The sequence below is a fragment of the Mauremys reevesii genome, linkage group 9 (genome assembly GCF_016161935.1).
Source record: "Mauremys reevesii isolate NIE-2019 linkage group 9, ASM1616193v1, whole genome shotgun sequence".
NCBI lineage: Eukaryota > Metazoa > Chordata > Testudines > Geoemydidae > Mauremys > Mauremys reevesii.
Window position 1 is genome coordinate 40,940,630 of NC_052631.1, and position 14,362 is coordinate 40,954,991.

At 43.3% G+C, this 14,362-nt stretch overlaps 1 protein-coding gene across 1 annotated transcript in view; it reads left to right on the forward strand.

The window, feature by feature from the left end:
* Positions 1–2,583: 2,583 nt before the first annotated feature.
* COPB2 (COPI coat complex subunit beta 2) overlaps positions 2,584–14,362 on the forward strand; it is a 28,019-nt gene continuing 16,240 nt past the window's right edge. The window contains exons 1-6 of the mRNA XM_039487487.1: positions 2,584–2,815; positions 4,515–4,652; positions 5,540–5,626; positions 8,289–8,415; positions 10,903–11,051; positions 14,146–14,292. Coding sequence (XP_039343421.1) covers positions 2,813–2,815; positions 4,515–4,652; positions 5,540–5,626; positions 8,289–8,415; positions 10,903–11,051; positions 14,146–14,292 — 651 coding nt within the window. The 5' untranslated portion in view covers positions 2,584–2,812. The remainder of the gene's footprint in view (positions 2,816–4,514; positions 4,653–5,539; positions 5,627–8,288; positions 8,416–10,902; positions 11,052–14,145; positions 14,293–14,362) is intronic.

Consider the following 14,362-nt stretch of genomic DNA (forward strand, 5'->3'; position numbering starts at 1 on the left):
CAGTGAGGAAACTGAGGCAGGAAAATGAGTGGGTTATTATTTTGTATAGGTCTGTGTATTTCTCATGCTATGAAAGAGAAATGTTGTATGGAAGTCCTGTGCAACATTTATGTGGGTTATGTGCTACACCTTCTGTGGGCCCTTGAAGAGGTAACCCAGAGAGCTCACACCTTCAGCTGAAGCTCTGGGAGAGGGGTGGGGTGTTGATGCTAAGTGGGGAGTCTGAGGAGTTAGCACTGGTTCCAAGGATTTGGCAGAGACTGCATGTGCTAAGGTCTCAGGCTGGGATGCTAGGCAGAGGATCTGCACTCTGAGAGCATGCCTAGGGCCCCCCAAGTTAGGGACAGTGCCTGGGCTCTGTTCAAACTCTAGGGGCTGGATTCCTTCACAACAGTCTGGCGAATGGCCAAGAGACGGTGCTTGAGTGGACTTGTGACAGAACACTCTCAGATCATGTTTTCAAGCATGTGTCTAACTATGAGGTCTAGAAACAGTGTTCTTTCTAATGAAAGCTGAGATTCCCATCATCACATGCCTCCAGGAGCTTGATGTTTAAGAAATACCAAATATCATACACGATGGCAACACTGACTTTTTATTCTCCTGTCCATGCTTGTTTTCTCTTTCTCTTTCATCAGGATTACAGTAACTCCTCACTTAATGCTGAGTTATGTTCCTGAAAAATGCGACTTTATGCGAAATGATATTAAGCGAATCCAATTTCCCCATAAGAATTAGTGTAAATGGGGGGAGGGGGAGAGGTTCCAGGGAAATTTTTTTTGCCACTCAAAAGACATTATATACATATACAGTATATGTTTTAAACACTTTTAAACAAACAGTTTAATATTGTACACAGCAATGAATGATTGTGAAGCTTGATTGAGGTGGTGGAGTAAGAGGGTGGAATATGTCCCAGGGAGTGCCTTGCTGCTGAATGGTGAACTAGCACTCGGTTGAGCCCTCAAGGGTTAATATGCTGTTGTTAATGTAGCCTCACACTGTACAAGGCAGCATGGACTGAGGCAGGAGGGAGGAAACACAATAGATGCAGAGCAGTAGCTGCAAACACTTCCCTGCAAAAACTGAACACGATGATGAGTCCACACTATCCATGTGGAACACACCACTCCCTCCTCCTGACAGCACATACATGGCTGCACAGGTGCTGACTTTCCAAAGTGCTGGGGGCAGGGGCAGCTCTAGACATTTTGCTGCCCCAAGCACGGCAAGCAAGCTGCCTTCGGCGGCTTGCCTGCGGAGGGTCCACTGGTCCCGGGGCTTCTGTCCTGGCTCTGTGTTGCACCCTGGAAGCGGTGAGCAGGTCCGGTTCCTAGGCGGGGGGCCATGGAGAGCTCCACGTGCTGCCCCTGCCCCGAACACCAGCTCTGCACTCCCATTGGCTGGAAAATGCGGGTGGCTCTGGGCGAGAGCAGCATGTGGAGCCTCCTGGTACCCCCCGCTTTGGAGCCAGAGCTGCTGGCCATTTGCGGGGCAGAGTGTGGAGCCAGGACAGGCAGGGAGCCTGCCTTAGCCTCGCTGATCAGGAGCTGCCCAAGGTAAGCCTGCGCGCCAACCCCCTGCCCTAGCCCTGAGACCCCCAAACCTGGAGCTCCCTCCTGCACCCCAACCCCCTGCCTCAATCTGCAGCCCCTTCCCACACTCTGAATCCCTCTGCCCCACCCCCAGCCTGGTGTCCCCTCCTGCACCCCAAACACCTCATCCCTAGCCCCACCCTAGAGCTTGCACCCCCAGCCCAGACCCCTCACCCCTCCCTATGCTCCAACCCCCTGCCTCAACGTGCAGCCCCCACCCACACTCTGAATCCCTAGGCCCTACTCCCCAGCCTGGAGCCCTCTCCTGCACCCCAAACCCCTCATCCCCAGCCCCAGCCAAGCCTGCACCTCCTCCCACATCCCAACTCCCTGCCCCAGCTCAAAGCCTCCTCCCATACACTGGACTCCTCATTTCTGCACCCACCCTGGAGCCTGTACCCTCAGTTAGAGCCCCCACTACCTCCCACACCTCAACCCCCTGCCCCAGCCCAGTGAGAGTGGAGGACAGCGAGCCACTAAGGGAGGGGGAATGTAGTGAGCGGAGGCGGGGCCAGTGAGAAGAGGCGGGGCTAAGGTGTTCAGTTTTGTGTGATTAGAAAGCTGCCAACCCCAGCCATGTGGGAACACAGGGGCAGGTCCTGCCTGCCATAGGCAGGGCACAGACTATCGCCAGTGCCAGGGACGCTGGGGCGCATCAGTGCAGGGCTCCGCGCTGCGGTGGGGCAGAGGGTGGCGCTCACTCTGTGAACAGCCAGGCCACCGCTTCTGTAGCAGGGATGACGAAGGGAAGCCCTGATCCTTATCAGGCAGCGGCGGCCATAACAACTCCTCGTTTTCCTCCCTTATGGAAACCACAGTTCCCAGCATGCACCGCGGCGCACCGGACCTATGCCTCCGTTCTCGATTCACGGTGCAAAGACTACATGTCCCAGCATGCTTCACGGCACCAACGAACTCTAATTCCCATTAGGCCCTGCTCCTGGGGTTTGGTAGCCGCATCCCCTCCCTCCGGGGGGAAGCTCGTACTGCCTCGTACGTTGGTTTAAGTACTGTAGGCAGGTGCGTCTGGCCCCCACAGGCGCCATGGGAACAAGTAGTCCCGTTCTCGCGATGTTTGAGATGCGGACGCGCTTGTGAACGGTCTTCTCGTTTTCATTCTACATGCCGCGAGAGCGGCGGGGCCGGAAGCTCCACGTCGGTCAGTTGGGCTCAGAGAGCGACGTCTCAGCTGCTGCTGAGTTGGGGGTTGCGGAGCCATGGTGAGTCCGGGCGCGGGGTCAGCTCGGGCCGGGCCTTGTCTCCTCGGGGCTGGCGCCAGCTCGGCGGGGGGTGGCCGCCGGGCGGGACATACAGGTGATGGGGGTGTGCAGGGGTCCCGTCTCTTGGGGGCTGTAAAGGAACCAGACCCCCCCCCCCAGGCGCTCCCCGCTCCTGCAGGTCAGCGCTGTCTCTGAGGCGGTGCGTGGCAGGAATTAATTCCCGGTGAGATGCTGGGAGCGGATGTGCTGAGGGGACCAGGTCAGGGTGTCAAACCAGTGGTTCTCAGCCGGGGGTATGCGCACCCCTCGGGGTACACAGGTCTTCCAGGGAATACATCAACTCACCTACCTATTTGCCTGGTTTTACAATAGGCTACATGAAAAGCACTAGCGAAATCAGTACGAATTATAACTTCCTACAAATGATGGCTTGTTTATGCTGCTCTACATACTATATCAGTGTTGTGCAACTGGGGGGGAGGGAAGGTTTTATTTATTTTATAATTATATGGTGAAAATGAGAAAGCAATTTCAAAGTAACGGTGTGGCTGTGACACTTGCTTACAAAATCAGACATAAAAATACAAATAGTTTTCAAGTGAGGTGAAACTTGGGGTATGCAAGACCAATCAGCCTCCTGAAAGGGGTACAGTAGTCAGACAGTTAAAGGTGCAGCTCATTGGTATTACAGAGACACAGTGGGTGAGGTAATAGCTGTTATTGGACCAACTTCTGTTAGTGAGAGACACCAGCTTTTGAGCCACGCAGAGCTTCAGATCTGCTCTGTGTGACTTGAAAGCTTGTGTCTGTCACTAGCAGAAATAGGTGTTATTGAGTAGTAAATAAGGTCGTCATTTTTAGAACTTCCACATTATGAAATGCCTCATTCTAGAAAAATTACCTTGGCATGAATTCAACCAGTGAAATTTTAGGTAATTTGTTTTTGTATTGCCAGAGTTATAGGTGAAGTCAAAATCAGGGTATAATGGAAGGTTTAAAATTCTTTTTTTACTTTGTAGTCCTTCTTTTAAAACTATCATTGGCTTCTGTGTTTGATTTTTTTTTTAAAGGAGTTGTCAGCCTCCCTTCAATTCCTAATGGACAGGTGTCTCCATTACACATCACAGTCTGTGATAACTGGCCACCTCACTACATTCACAACAGAAGTACAAAGGAGAGAATGGACCTTAAAACTTGCCAACTCTTTTGCATTTGAGGTGGCTTTGTCTATTCCCTATCCGCTCAGTATAGGTTTATGGTCATACTGGGTAGGATGTTGTCTGGAAGCTTGCACCGCCCTTCCTTTTCTTGGGCTTATTCTGTAGATACATTTTCCAGTTGTGCAGATCAGGACCGCTTCACAAGCAATATATTCACGTGGATTAAAGAAATAATGCACAAGAACAATCCTCTACATTATACTGGGACCTTGTCCTGCTCTAGAGAACTCAGTGGGAATGATGCCACTCAGAGCCAGTATTTGTTTATGTTCCAAAGACACTCTTACAAAAACTAAGTAAACAAGTAGATAGGATAAGGAGCATGTGAGATGTGTGCCCACAAAACAGAACTGACTGGTTTCATTTTAGGTCTAACCTTTATTTTTTTTTCTTATTTACACTGCAGATATGTTAAAACAGTTCCATGCCATTTTTACATTGAAGAATAACTTAGCTTTCTTAATTTTTCTGATCTCTAGCCTCTCCGACTCGATATTAAGCGAAAACTAACAGCTCGGTCTGACCGAGTAAAGAGTGTGGACTTGCACCCTACCGAACCATGGATGTTAGCTAGCCTGTACAATGGCAGTGTCTGTGTTTGGAATCATGAAACACAGGTAAACTTTTTCTACTGTATTCTCTTTCTAATTAGAAACAGGAGTGTGTGCAGTGTAGCAATATGGTAATTCATTGATATGTGTATCCTGAAGATAATGATATGGGAAGCACATTTTTCTGCAGCAAATATATGGAAAGAACTTTTAATAACTTTTAAGAAGGCAAAACAAAAAACTATAATTTGCTGAGTCACCAAGTGTCCTCAAGAAACTCATGGGTTTCATGCTGCTTACAGTTGAGTGCTGCCACTAAAGTTCAATGGTCTGAAAGGCGGTGCATTTTCAAATCGTAGCCTCAGAGACAAATAAGTACCGTGATATAAAGCAGATAGATTAGGATGTTAACCCATCACTGAGCTTTCTGTTTATATGCTAAATGCCTTGAATATTAAGAGTAGTAGGGATGTGAATCACAACATTGATCTTAAACTTATTTTTTTTTCTGTTCAGTCTCCCCAAGCTTGAGGGTCATTTGTTTGCAATCTGTGTGATGTCTCAGCATATGTTGTTCAGGTGATATCACAAACATTAAGAAACAATCTAAAGAAAGATATAAAGGTCTATGGAGATCACATAAATTCCAGGGTTTATTAACTATATACAGTGTGATTTATTTTTTGCTAATTATTCATTTTAGTTTATTTCCGAAGGTATTAAATGTTTTAAGACTATGCAAAGCTGCACCAGAGTGTAAATACCTCCCCTTACCTGATTTTCTTATGTTTATACTCACATCTGTTAAAAAGGAGTACAGATCCCTTTCTCTAGGAGCTTCTTGACCATTCTTAAACTTGCAACTATTCAAAAGTAGTCTGTTTTAAGAAATGCTGAACAAATTTTGGAACTGACATTTTCTCAGTAATATACCCCAATATTTCTAATTTTAGACTCTAGTGAAGACCTTTGAAGTATGTGACCTGCCAGTCAGAGCTGCAAAATTTGTGGCAAGAAAAAACTGGGTTGTGACCGGCGCTGTAAGTTGTCATTTTCTGTTTCTGTTTCATATACATTCCCCCACTTTTCTCTCTACTTCGTTGCACCCTTACACATAATCCAGAAGTGTGGTTCGATATTAACTTGTACACTGGAAGAAGATTACAGTTTATAGCTGTTCGTTTCTCCAAAACATTCTCCTAAAATCCATTGAATAGAATGGCACTTTAAAGCTCAAACTTTCATTTTAAAAACAGAAAAAAAAAATTGGTAGTTTACTTTATATTTAGGCCCAATATATATTACCAACTCAAATAATTTCTGGCACTTGTTTAAAAGATGCAGTATACACAGTACCTTAACAATGTCCCTGTAATTTGGCTAAAGGACTTGAACTATTCAAGGTAATACAATTTTAAAAGTTTACCTGTTGTTTTCTAAGCTTTTCCTCAATTATTTTTAATACAGAATCTTTAGAGAAATTTTTGTTCACTTTTAGAACACTAAGCCACTTTTATCCATTGAATGTACTTCTGTCTCCATACTAAAATGTGCTTAATAAATCAATTCTAGTCTTGCAGTTATGAAAAGTCAGCAAAGTGTAACAGTTGATGTCACAAAGTATATACCTTACAGGCTGTAAAATATGTTTGTTTATATATCTTGTATATAATCATTGTTTGTTTTTATATTTTCAACCCTAACATTGCATTACTAAAGAAGAAAGTCTGAATTAGTTTTGCATGCATATTTCTGTCAGCCTTCTTAATATTTACAGAAGCAGAGTTGCAGATAAGTACATTCACACATGCTTGTATCTCTATTTGTAACCATGGAAATAAACATTATTTCCATGTTACATTTTTAATCTGTCATTTAAATCATATTGCCCTTATATCCAATCACTGAAACAAAGTTATATTTTAATATGCATCCAGATGTGCATGCAATGTGTGTGTCCGAATTGGTAATTAAAGTAGATATTGTGTATGCCCAGCATGTTTTCAGTCTGTTACAATTTCTGAATAAGTCTTCAAGTGGGTCAAATGCATTTGACCCCCACTGAAAATTGTCCAGGATGCATTAATATTTTTTAAATAAAATGTATTAAATGGACAGTCAACTTGAAAATCACTTTTTTTTGGCCTGGAAAATTTTGTATCTACCATAGAAACAAGTAAAAGCTAAGATTTCCATAAAAGAAAATTTAGTAGAAAAATTAGTACTCTTACTTTGTTTGCTATCAAATACTTCGAGTTTCTTGTCACTTTTCGTTGTCTTGTTCATTGTCTATGCCCTCTGTTCTATGCATTGGCATAATAACACTTATACACATCTCTGGGGGGAAGCTCACATGCAAGCTTTTTTTCTAGCTCTGAAAGATGTTGCCTTCTAGTGACAGAAGTTAGAAAGCTGATACTGAAGAGGTAACAAATAGGCATATATATGGAAGGAGAAGGGAGTAGGCCCAACCCAGCATATATTATGTTGCTTCTTCCTTCAAAACATTTAGGATAAAGTTTTCAAAAGTACCTAGTCCCAGTGACTTTCAATGAGACTTAGGACTTGTCTACATAGAGCAGCAATGTCACTACAGGTGCAATTCTGAACTGCACCAATGTGTTGCACACAAACTGGCCCATGCAGACTTAGTTTTTGCCAGCAGAGTCTATGCAGGCCAGTGCACTTTAGAAATCACACCCCTCTAATGCTCATTGCTGCTCCTTGTACACAAGCCATTCAGACCCTAAGGGTATGTCTACAGAGCCTGTGGCTGCGAGCTTCCATCCTGGGTTGACAGACTCAGGTTTGCAAGGTTCGTGCTACCATGTCAAAAACTGCTGTGTACAGGTTTGGCTCAGGCTGGAACTCGGGCTTTGAAGCCTAGGGAGGAGAGTGGGTTTCAGGGCCTGTGCTGCAACCCAAGCTGCAAGTTTGCAGTACTGTCTACACAGGTATTTTTAGCATGGTAGCATGAGCCAAGTCTGTTGACCTGGGATAGGAGGCTTTCTGCCCTGCCCTTTGCATCTAAACCTTTTGAAAACTTTATCCTAAATATTTTTATGCTCCCAAGTTAACATGGTTTAAAAATTGATTAAAAATGTAAAGATTTCAGGACGTCATATTTAAGAGCTTTAAAATAGTGGTGGTGTTTTTTTGGGGGGGCGGGGAGGACTTTGTTTTGTTTTTTGGGGGGGGCGGGGCATTATTTCCTAAATAGTCAGTTAAAAAGAAATCCAAGTTGGCAGTGCCTTTTTCAGGTATCTTATATCATTGATATCAATGTAAATTTTCACCATTGACTTTAGTGGGAGCAGAACAAAGCCCTTAATGCATGGAAAACACTTTTTCCTGCTCATATAGTGTGAAAATGTCTAAAGGAACTTTAGACTTTCCTTAAATTAAAAAAAAAAGTGGCTTTTTGGGCTAAGACCATCTTTGAGAAACTTTGATCATAGATGAATTCTTCATAGTTATAAATGCCTTAAAATAGGATCATGTAATGGAAATTTCTGAACCAGAACTATGTGAGAATAATTATGCTAGCTGGCATTGTTTCCTTTCTTGAGACTTTTTTTTAATGCAGTTCTTAAAGAACTTTTATGAATGAAGAATCTTTGAAGATGGAATATTAGCCTTTATTTAATGTGAAATACTTTTATAGAGAAGCTGATCTTAGTGTCTTTATTTTCTTATCTGTAGGATGACATGCAAATTAGAGTTTTCAATTACAATACCTTGGAAAGAGTTCACATGTTCGAAGCACACTCCGATTATATTCGTTGCATTGCCGTACATCCTACTCAGCCTTTCATTCTAACTAGCAGTGGTAAGAGAGATTTTCAGTATAATTTTTCTCTCACAACTCTGTTCAGACTGTTATCTTATAAACCATGAGAAACTACATGGCATGTACTGTTTTTGCTGAAATAAGAATTCTTGAGCAAGTAGCCTACTTCTCATTTGTCATCTCAAATTATTTCTTTCCAAGCTAGTTTCATGTTTTTAATGGAATCTCAACTTTACTTAGGATTTGAACTGTAATAGGTTAGTTCTTCTTGTCAAAGAAGAACTGAATGTCTAGTTGCTTAATATCTGCCAGACAATAAGTTCATTTACATGCTAATGATCTGCTGTTTGGCAGATTGACATGCCATACATGGGTTTAACATATATCAAGATTAATTTAATTTTGCTGGTTAAAACTAGAAGCATTGTAGTGTTTTCATAGTAAGATTCAACGTGAGTGATATTGGAGTTGTCCTATTGTTTTACACTTTAAACATAACGTCCTTTCATCAGACAGAATTGTTGGCTTCATGCTGTAAGCAAATTTAACTGTTATCTTGATCCTTTAGTATTGATGTGTAGTCCTTAGAAGTGTCTGAGATTAATTAGTGCTCTGACTGAGCCTGACACTCATCATCTTCTATAAAGGGGGAAAAAAGTAGGCACTGGCCTGTCAGATTTTCTTTTGGAAGTTAAAGGGAAGAGCTAGTTTTCAAGATGCCTAGAAGCAAAAAGAAGAAATGCTGCATGCATTTCAGAGCCAGGGTTTAAGAGAACAAACCGAGGTGTAGTATCTCCTGAAAACAAAAGAAACAGTATAGCTGAACTGACTATATTGCAAGAACAGTGAGAAGAATAGCTGGATTACACTCTAGATCAGTGGTTCCCAAATGGGCCAGTTTGTTTACCTGCGCGTCCACAGGTTCGGCCGATCACTGCTCCAGGCCAATGGGGGCTGCGGGAAGGGCGGCCAGCACATCCCTTGGCCCGCGCCGCTTTCAGCAGCTCCCTTTGGCCTGGAATGGCAAACCATGGCCACTGGGAGCTGCGATTAGCTGAACCTGCGGATGCGGCAGGTAAACAAACCAGCCTGGCCCACTAGGGGCTTTCCCTGCACAAGCGGCGGAACAAGTTTGGGAGCCACTAGATGGAATGGAGGCTTTATGCAGAGTCAAGGATCTGTGTGTAAGCAGTTTTTGCTTAATTTAGTATGTCTTAGTGTGTGCCGAATTAGGCTGTTCATCCCTTTTGTACCTTTTTGTTTTCAAAGAAGTACATAACCAATAAAGCAAGAGACTAAATCATATAGAAAACAGCAGAAAACAGTGAGAGAAACAAAATAGGCGATCTAAGGGCTTGTCTGCGTGAACAATTAGTCTGCAGCAAGCTGGGGTGTGAATCTACTCCATACTAGCCTGCCATGCACTAACTGTCCGTGTGGGGACTAGATCAAAACACAGCGGGGAACTGTTAGTGTGCTTAAGCAGGGTTGACATGGACAGTTTGTGGCAGACTAGTGAGGGATAGATTCACACCGCAGCTTGCTGCAGACTAGCTGGTCACATAAACAAGCCCTAAATCCTTATACTAACAACAGAAGAAATTATCTTCAGGATTCCAGTGTTTGCTTTGATGCTTATCTTTGAAACTTGACCCTTTCCGCAACTACTCACTTTTCAGAGTTCCAGACTAGGTGCCTCTAAGATGTTTGTAGGTCAGTGGAGCTGTACAGGAGCTATGGGCTATGTTGCTCACAAATTCCCTTTAGATTTCACTTTCAAAACATAAAGCAAACTGTTTAAAAACAATGGTTGGCAGTCCTGGGGGAAGTCTTGGTTATGACAGCTGATAATGTACACCCTCCTAATTGAAGAGAGAGTGTGTTGAGGTTTTAATAACATTCCTTTCTCCAAAATATTAACTAGTCCCTGAAGTTAGAGGTGTTAACAAAAATACCAATATTTGAAACAGTAATTTAAAATCAGTTTCCTCTCAATTGCTCAGCTTTCACTCTGACTTTTGTGATGTCTCACTAAATTGCCAAAGTGTTGTTTTTTTTTTAAGTCTCTTCACACCACTGCTACCTTTTTTAGAAGAAATCTTTCAGACTTTCATTAAAAAAGTAGAACGGTACAATTCTCCAGCACCAATGTCCTCTTTAAGAGAACACTGAATGGCTCTGAAGTGGGAACCAAATGTTTAGCTATGCTAAGCAGCCTAGACTATTACTAGGTTCTTACCTCTGGCAAGCTAGATAGTCCTCTGCATTAAACTGAAGCCTGGGTATGTTTTTCTTTTGGGCATGGGTGGGGGGGGCTAGGATGGGGGGAAAAAAAACCAACCCTTGCATTCCCTATAGCCATCCCCCTGCCTCTCAGGGTAAACAGTCTTCTGAGTAGAGTCCATTTTGATAGTAGCAACACTTCCCTTTAGGATGGACAGGCCTTGAAAATTGGGTTACTGAGGATTTTGTTTTAAAAAGATAGGTATATGAATATTTAAAACTAACTTGAATTTTTTTTTCCAGATGACATGCTTATTAAACTCTGGGACTGGGATAAAAAATGGTCTTGTTCTCAGGTGTTTGAAGGACACACTCATTATGTTATGCAAATTGTCATAAACCCAAAGGATAATAACCAGTTTGCCAGTGCCTCTTTGGATAGGACAATTAAGGTACAGTAAATATACCTTTTAAAAACTTTATTAAATAATTACCAGACAGAATAAATACAACAATACAGCCGTACAGACAACGGAAACATTTAAATTCATAAAACAAATATATGTGCAGTAATACCGTATACTATATACGAGGACATATATAAATTGGAATGACATAAGTCAAGTTATAGTTTTGTTGAACAATCATCAGAGCCTGCATAAACACTTTATATATCTGTGAAATCTCAAGATTAGTTATTGTATTTGATCTTTGAAATGTGAATCACTGGCAGAAATGTATGGGCTCTTGTGATTCCATATGGATTATCAATAAGAGTTGGGAGGTGAAACTTTACTGTCAGAATCGCCCACTTTCTAGCCTGGTCTACACTAGGCGTTTAAATCGGTTTTAGGAGCGTAAAACCGATTTAACGCCAAAACCGTCCACACTAGGAGGCACCTTATATCGATTTTTTTTAATGGCTCTTTACGGTTTTTTCTCCCCTCCTCCTAGGAGTAACGCGGTATAGTATATACATATATCGGATTAGGTTAGTGTGTGTGTGGTGATCGACGTATTGGCCTCCGCCTCCACAGTGCAGTGCCAGTGCACCCACCTGCGCTCTGGACCGCGATGCAGATGCAGTGGTACAGGAAAGGAAAAACAGGAACTTTTTTTGAATCCTTTTTTTTGCCAGCGCGGGCTCAGCGATCACGGCGATGGGCGATGGTCAATAAAAAAAAAAAAAAAAAAGCTCCGCATGGACCATGCGGATGATGATCGGTAGGGCAGGGGCGTTCTATCAGTATCAAGAGAAGATACAGAAAGATGAATAAAAGAATCCTTTTAAAAATTCCCAGACAGACTCATAGCAGCGCAGACTCAGCGTGCGCGTGCGTGAAAAGAAAAAAGCGGAAAAGAATGGAATGGACTGGGATGGAAAGGACTCCCACAGTTCCTGCAGCCTCCGAAAGTATTGCATTTTTGGGCTGAGCTCCAAATTCCAAGGGTCAAACACAGTGTCCGGCATAATCAGGGTCAAACAGGCACCACCCACCCCACCCCCCCCCCCCCCCCCCACCAAACAAAAACCCTGACTCTTCTCTTACATGTCACCTTTTCTTTACTGAATGCTGCAGATAAGCGCCAGAGCAGCCAACATCCTTGCAACATCTCCCCTCCCGCCATGGGCGGTGAATGGATGGAAAAAAATCCTCCATCAAAATCCATCATCATCAATCAAGCAAAAGGACTGGTATCCTGGGACCTCGCCTCGTGCAGCTTTTATTGGCCCAACCCTGGTGGGTGGATGGTGTGGGATGGGGGGGTGCAATGGCTGGATAGCAACAGGCTGGTAACTTCATGCCCAGATCAGACCCCACCCTTCATGTGTAAGAAAAGGATGGGCCCCCCTGGGGATGCTGTGGGACTCTCCGCTTCTCCTGGACACACTGCTTAATGTGTGCTCAGCTCCTACCACTGCTTCTCATCATGTCCAATCATTTCTCACACTCATTCTTCTGCAATTCATTATTCACTCATTCTCAAATTCATCTTTAACATTAGTGGGAGTGGGAAAGGGGAAGGGAAAAGGCAAGGGAACAGGCTGGGAAGAGAGCGGGAATCAACAGGTGCACAGATCATCAGCACCCCCCGTTGTATACAGCACACAGATGTTTCTGCAGGCAGATCTCTTCTCTAGAGTCTCCTCTTCTATTTCTTCTATGATATTCTATTTCTCTCTGCTTATATTAGGTAGCAAGATAGACTTTTTTTTTTTTTTCAGGAGGGAGGACTTGAGTTTGCTTGCCCTTTTTTTTTGCATTTGGCCACTATGGCTTTCGCCAGTTGCACTAAAGGACTGGTAGAAATGGAAGGTATATGTTCCAATTTCTGGGCTTCTTTGGTGCAATGCAATGCAATGGCAAATGCATGTGCATGTTGCTGCCTGGCATGCTGCTGTAAAAAGCCAGCAAGCAATCTGTGAGCGGAAACAAGCTGCTGTGAGCGGCATGTAGCACACATACAAAACAATCTCCAAAAAAGCCAAAAAATGGCAAACAAAGCAATGCCAGGCCAATCCAGGGACCAATGCTATCGAAAAAGGCAGGCCAGAACCCGGTTGCTAGGTTTTTACCCAGAATTATTTTTAACTGGCGACTGGCGACATTTGGCCAGGGGATCTCAACCCGAACCCGAAAGTTCGCCCACTGTGGGACGGCAACCATAGATACCCGATAGCTAGGGCGGCTACGGACAACTAGCCGCCAAGACAGCTACGCACACAGCAACCACGATTTAATGTGCTTAGTATAATGCCGGTTATGGATTTTAATAATTTAATGTTTTTTATGTGTTTTATTAAAATTTTTTTTACCTCAGAGTCCGTTTTAGGGAAATGCAAGATAGCAGAGTGCCTATACTGAGAGTCTCACTTCACTTTCCTGCAATACTGAGTTCATGGGGCCATCTGGGCACTGAGATTTCCCCATGTTCGCTTGGAACCTTCGTTATGCATTAGGACTGTAGAAAGGGCCACCTATGCTTCAAGACTCCTTCAGCTGTTACGATTAATGGGTATGTGTGAATGGGATTTGGTGTGTTAGCGAGGAGGCAAAGTTTTCACCTAGGGTCCCGATGTACCTGAAACATGCCCTGATCCATTTAACAAACCGTCATTTAGTATTTTAGATTTGTGACTCTAAAATCCACACTAACTAAAGGATATATGTATAATTCTGACTTGAACTTCAGATTTCTGAAACAATAGTAAGCTTAGTACATACAAGGTGACATATGGTGTGTGTAAATATGATATGTACATGTGCAGGTTTTTCAGTCTACATACATGCAGAGGGATTTAACATGTAAGAGAGACCACTGAAGGACAAAGCTATTTTATTGCTTTGAAATGTTGGCCCAAAGTGTAATTAGATTTGTTTTTCACTGCATTTAAGAAAACAGGATGCTGTGGTACAGACTTCTTAGTTGTATCTTTCCTGTCTCTAGAATTTTAGAATGAACTCTGAATAGTGCATTCTTATCTGGTTGTGCTGGCCCATGAGAGTAAGATCAATACTTAAGTATGGTGATCTTCTTTGCAAGGTGTGGCAGCTTGGTTCTTCTTCACCCAACTTCACTTTGGAAGGCCATGAAAAGGGAGTGAACTGCATTGATTATTATAGTGGCGGAGACAAGCCTTACCTCATTTCAGGAGCAGATGATCGCCTTGTCAAGATTTGGGATTACCAGGTACAATGTATTCACCTCTTCGTGAATACTTCAGTAGATTAATTTGGTTGGGCACCATCAGCAGCAAAGG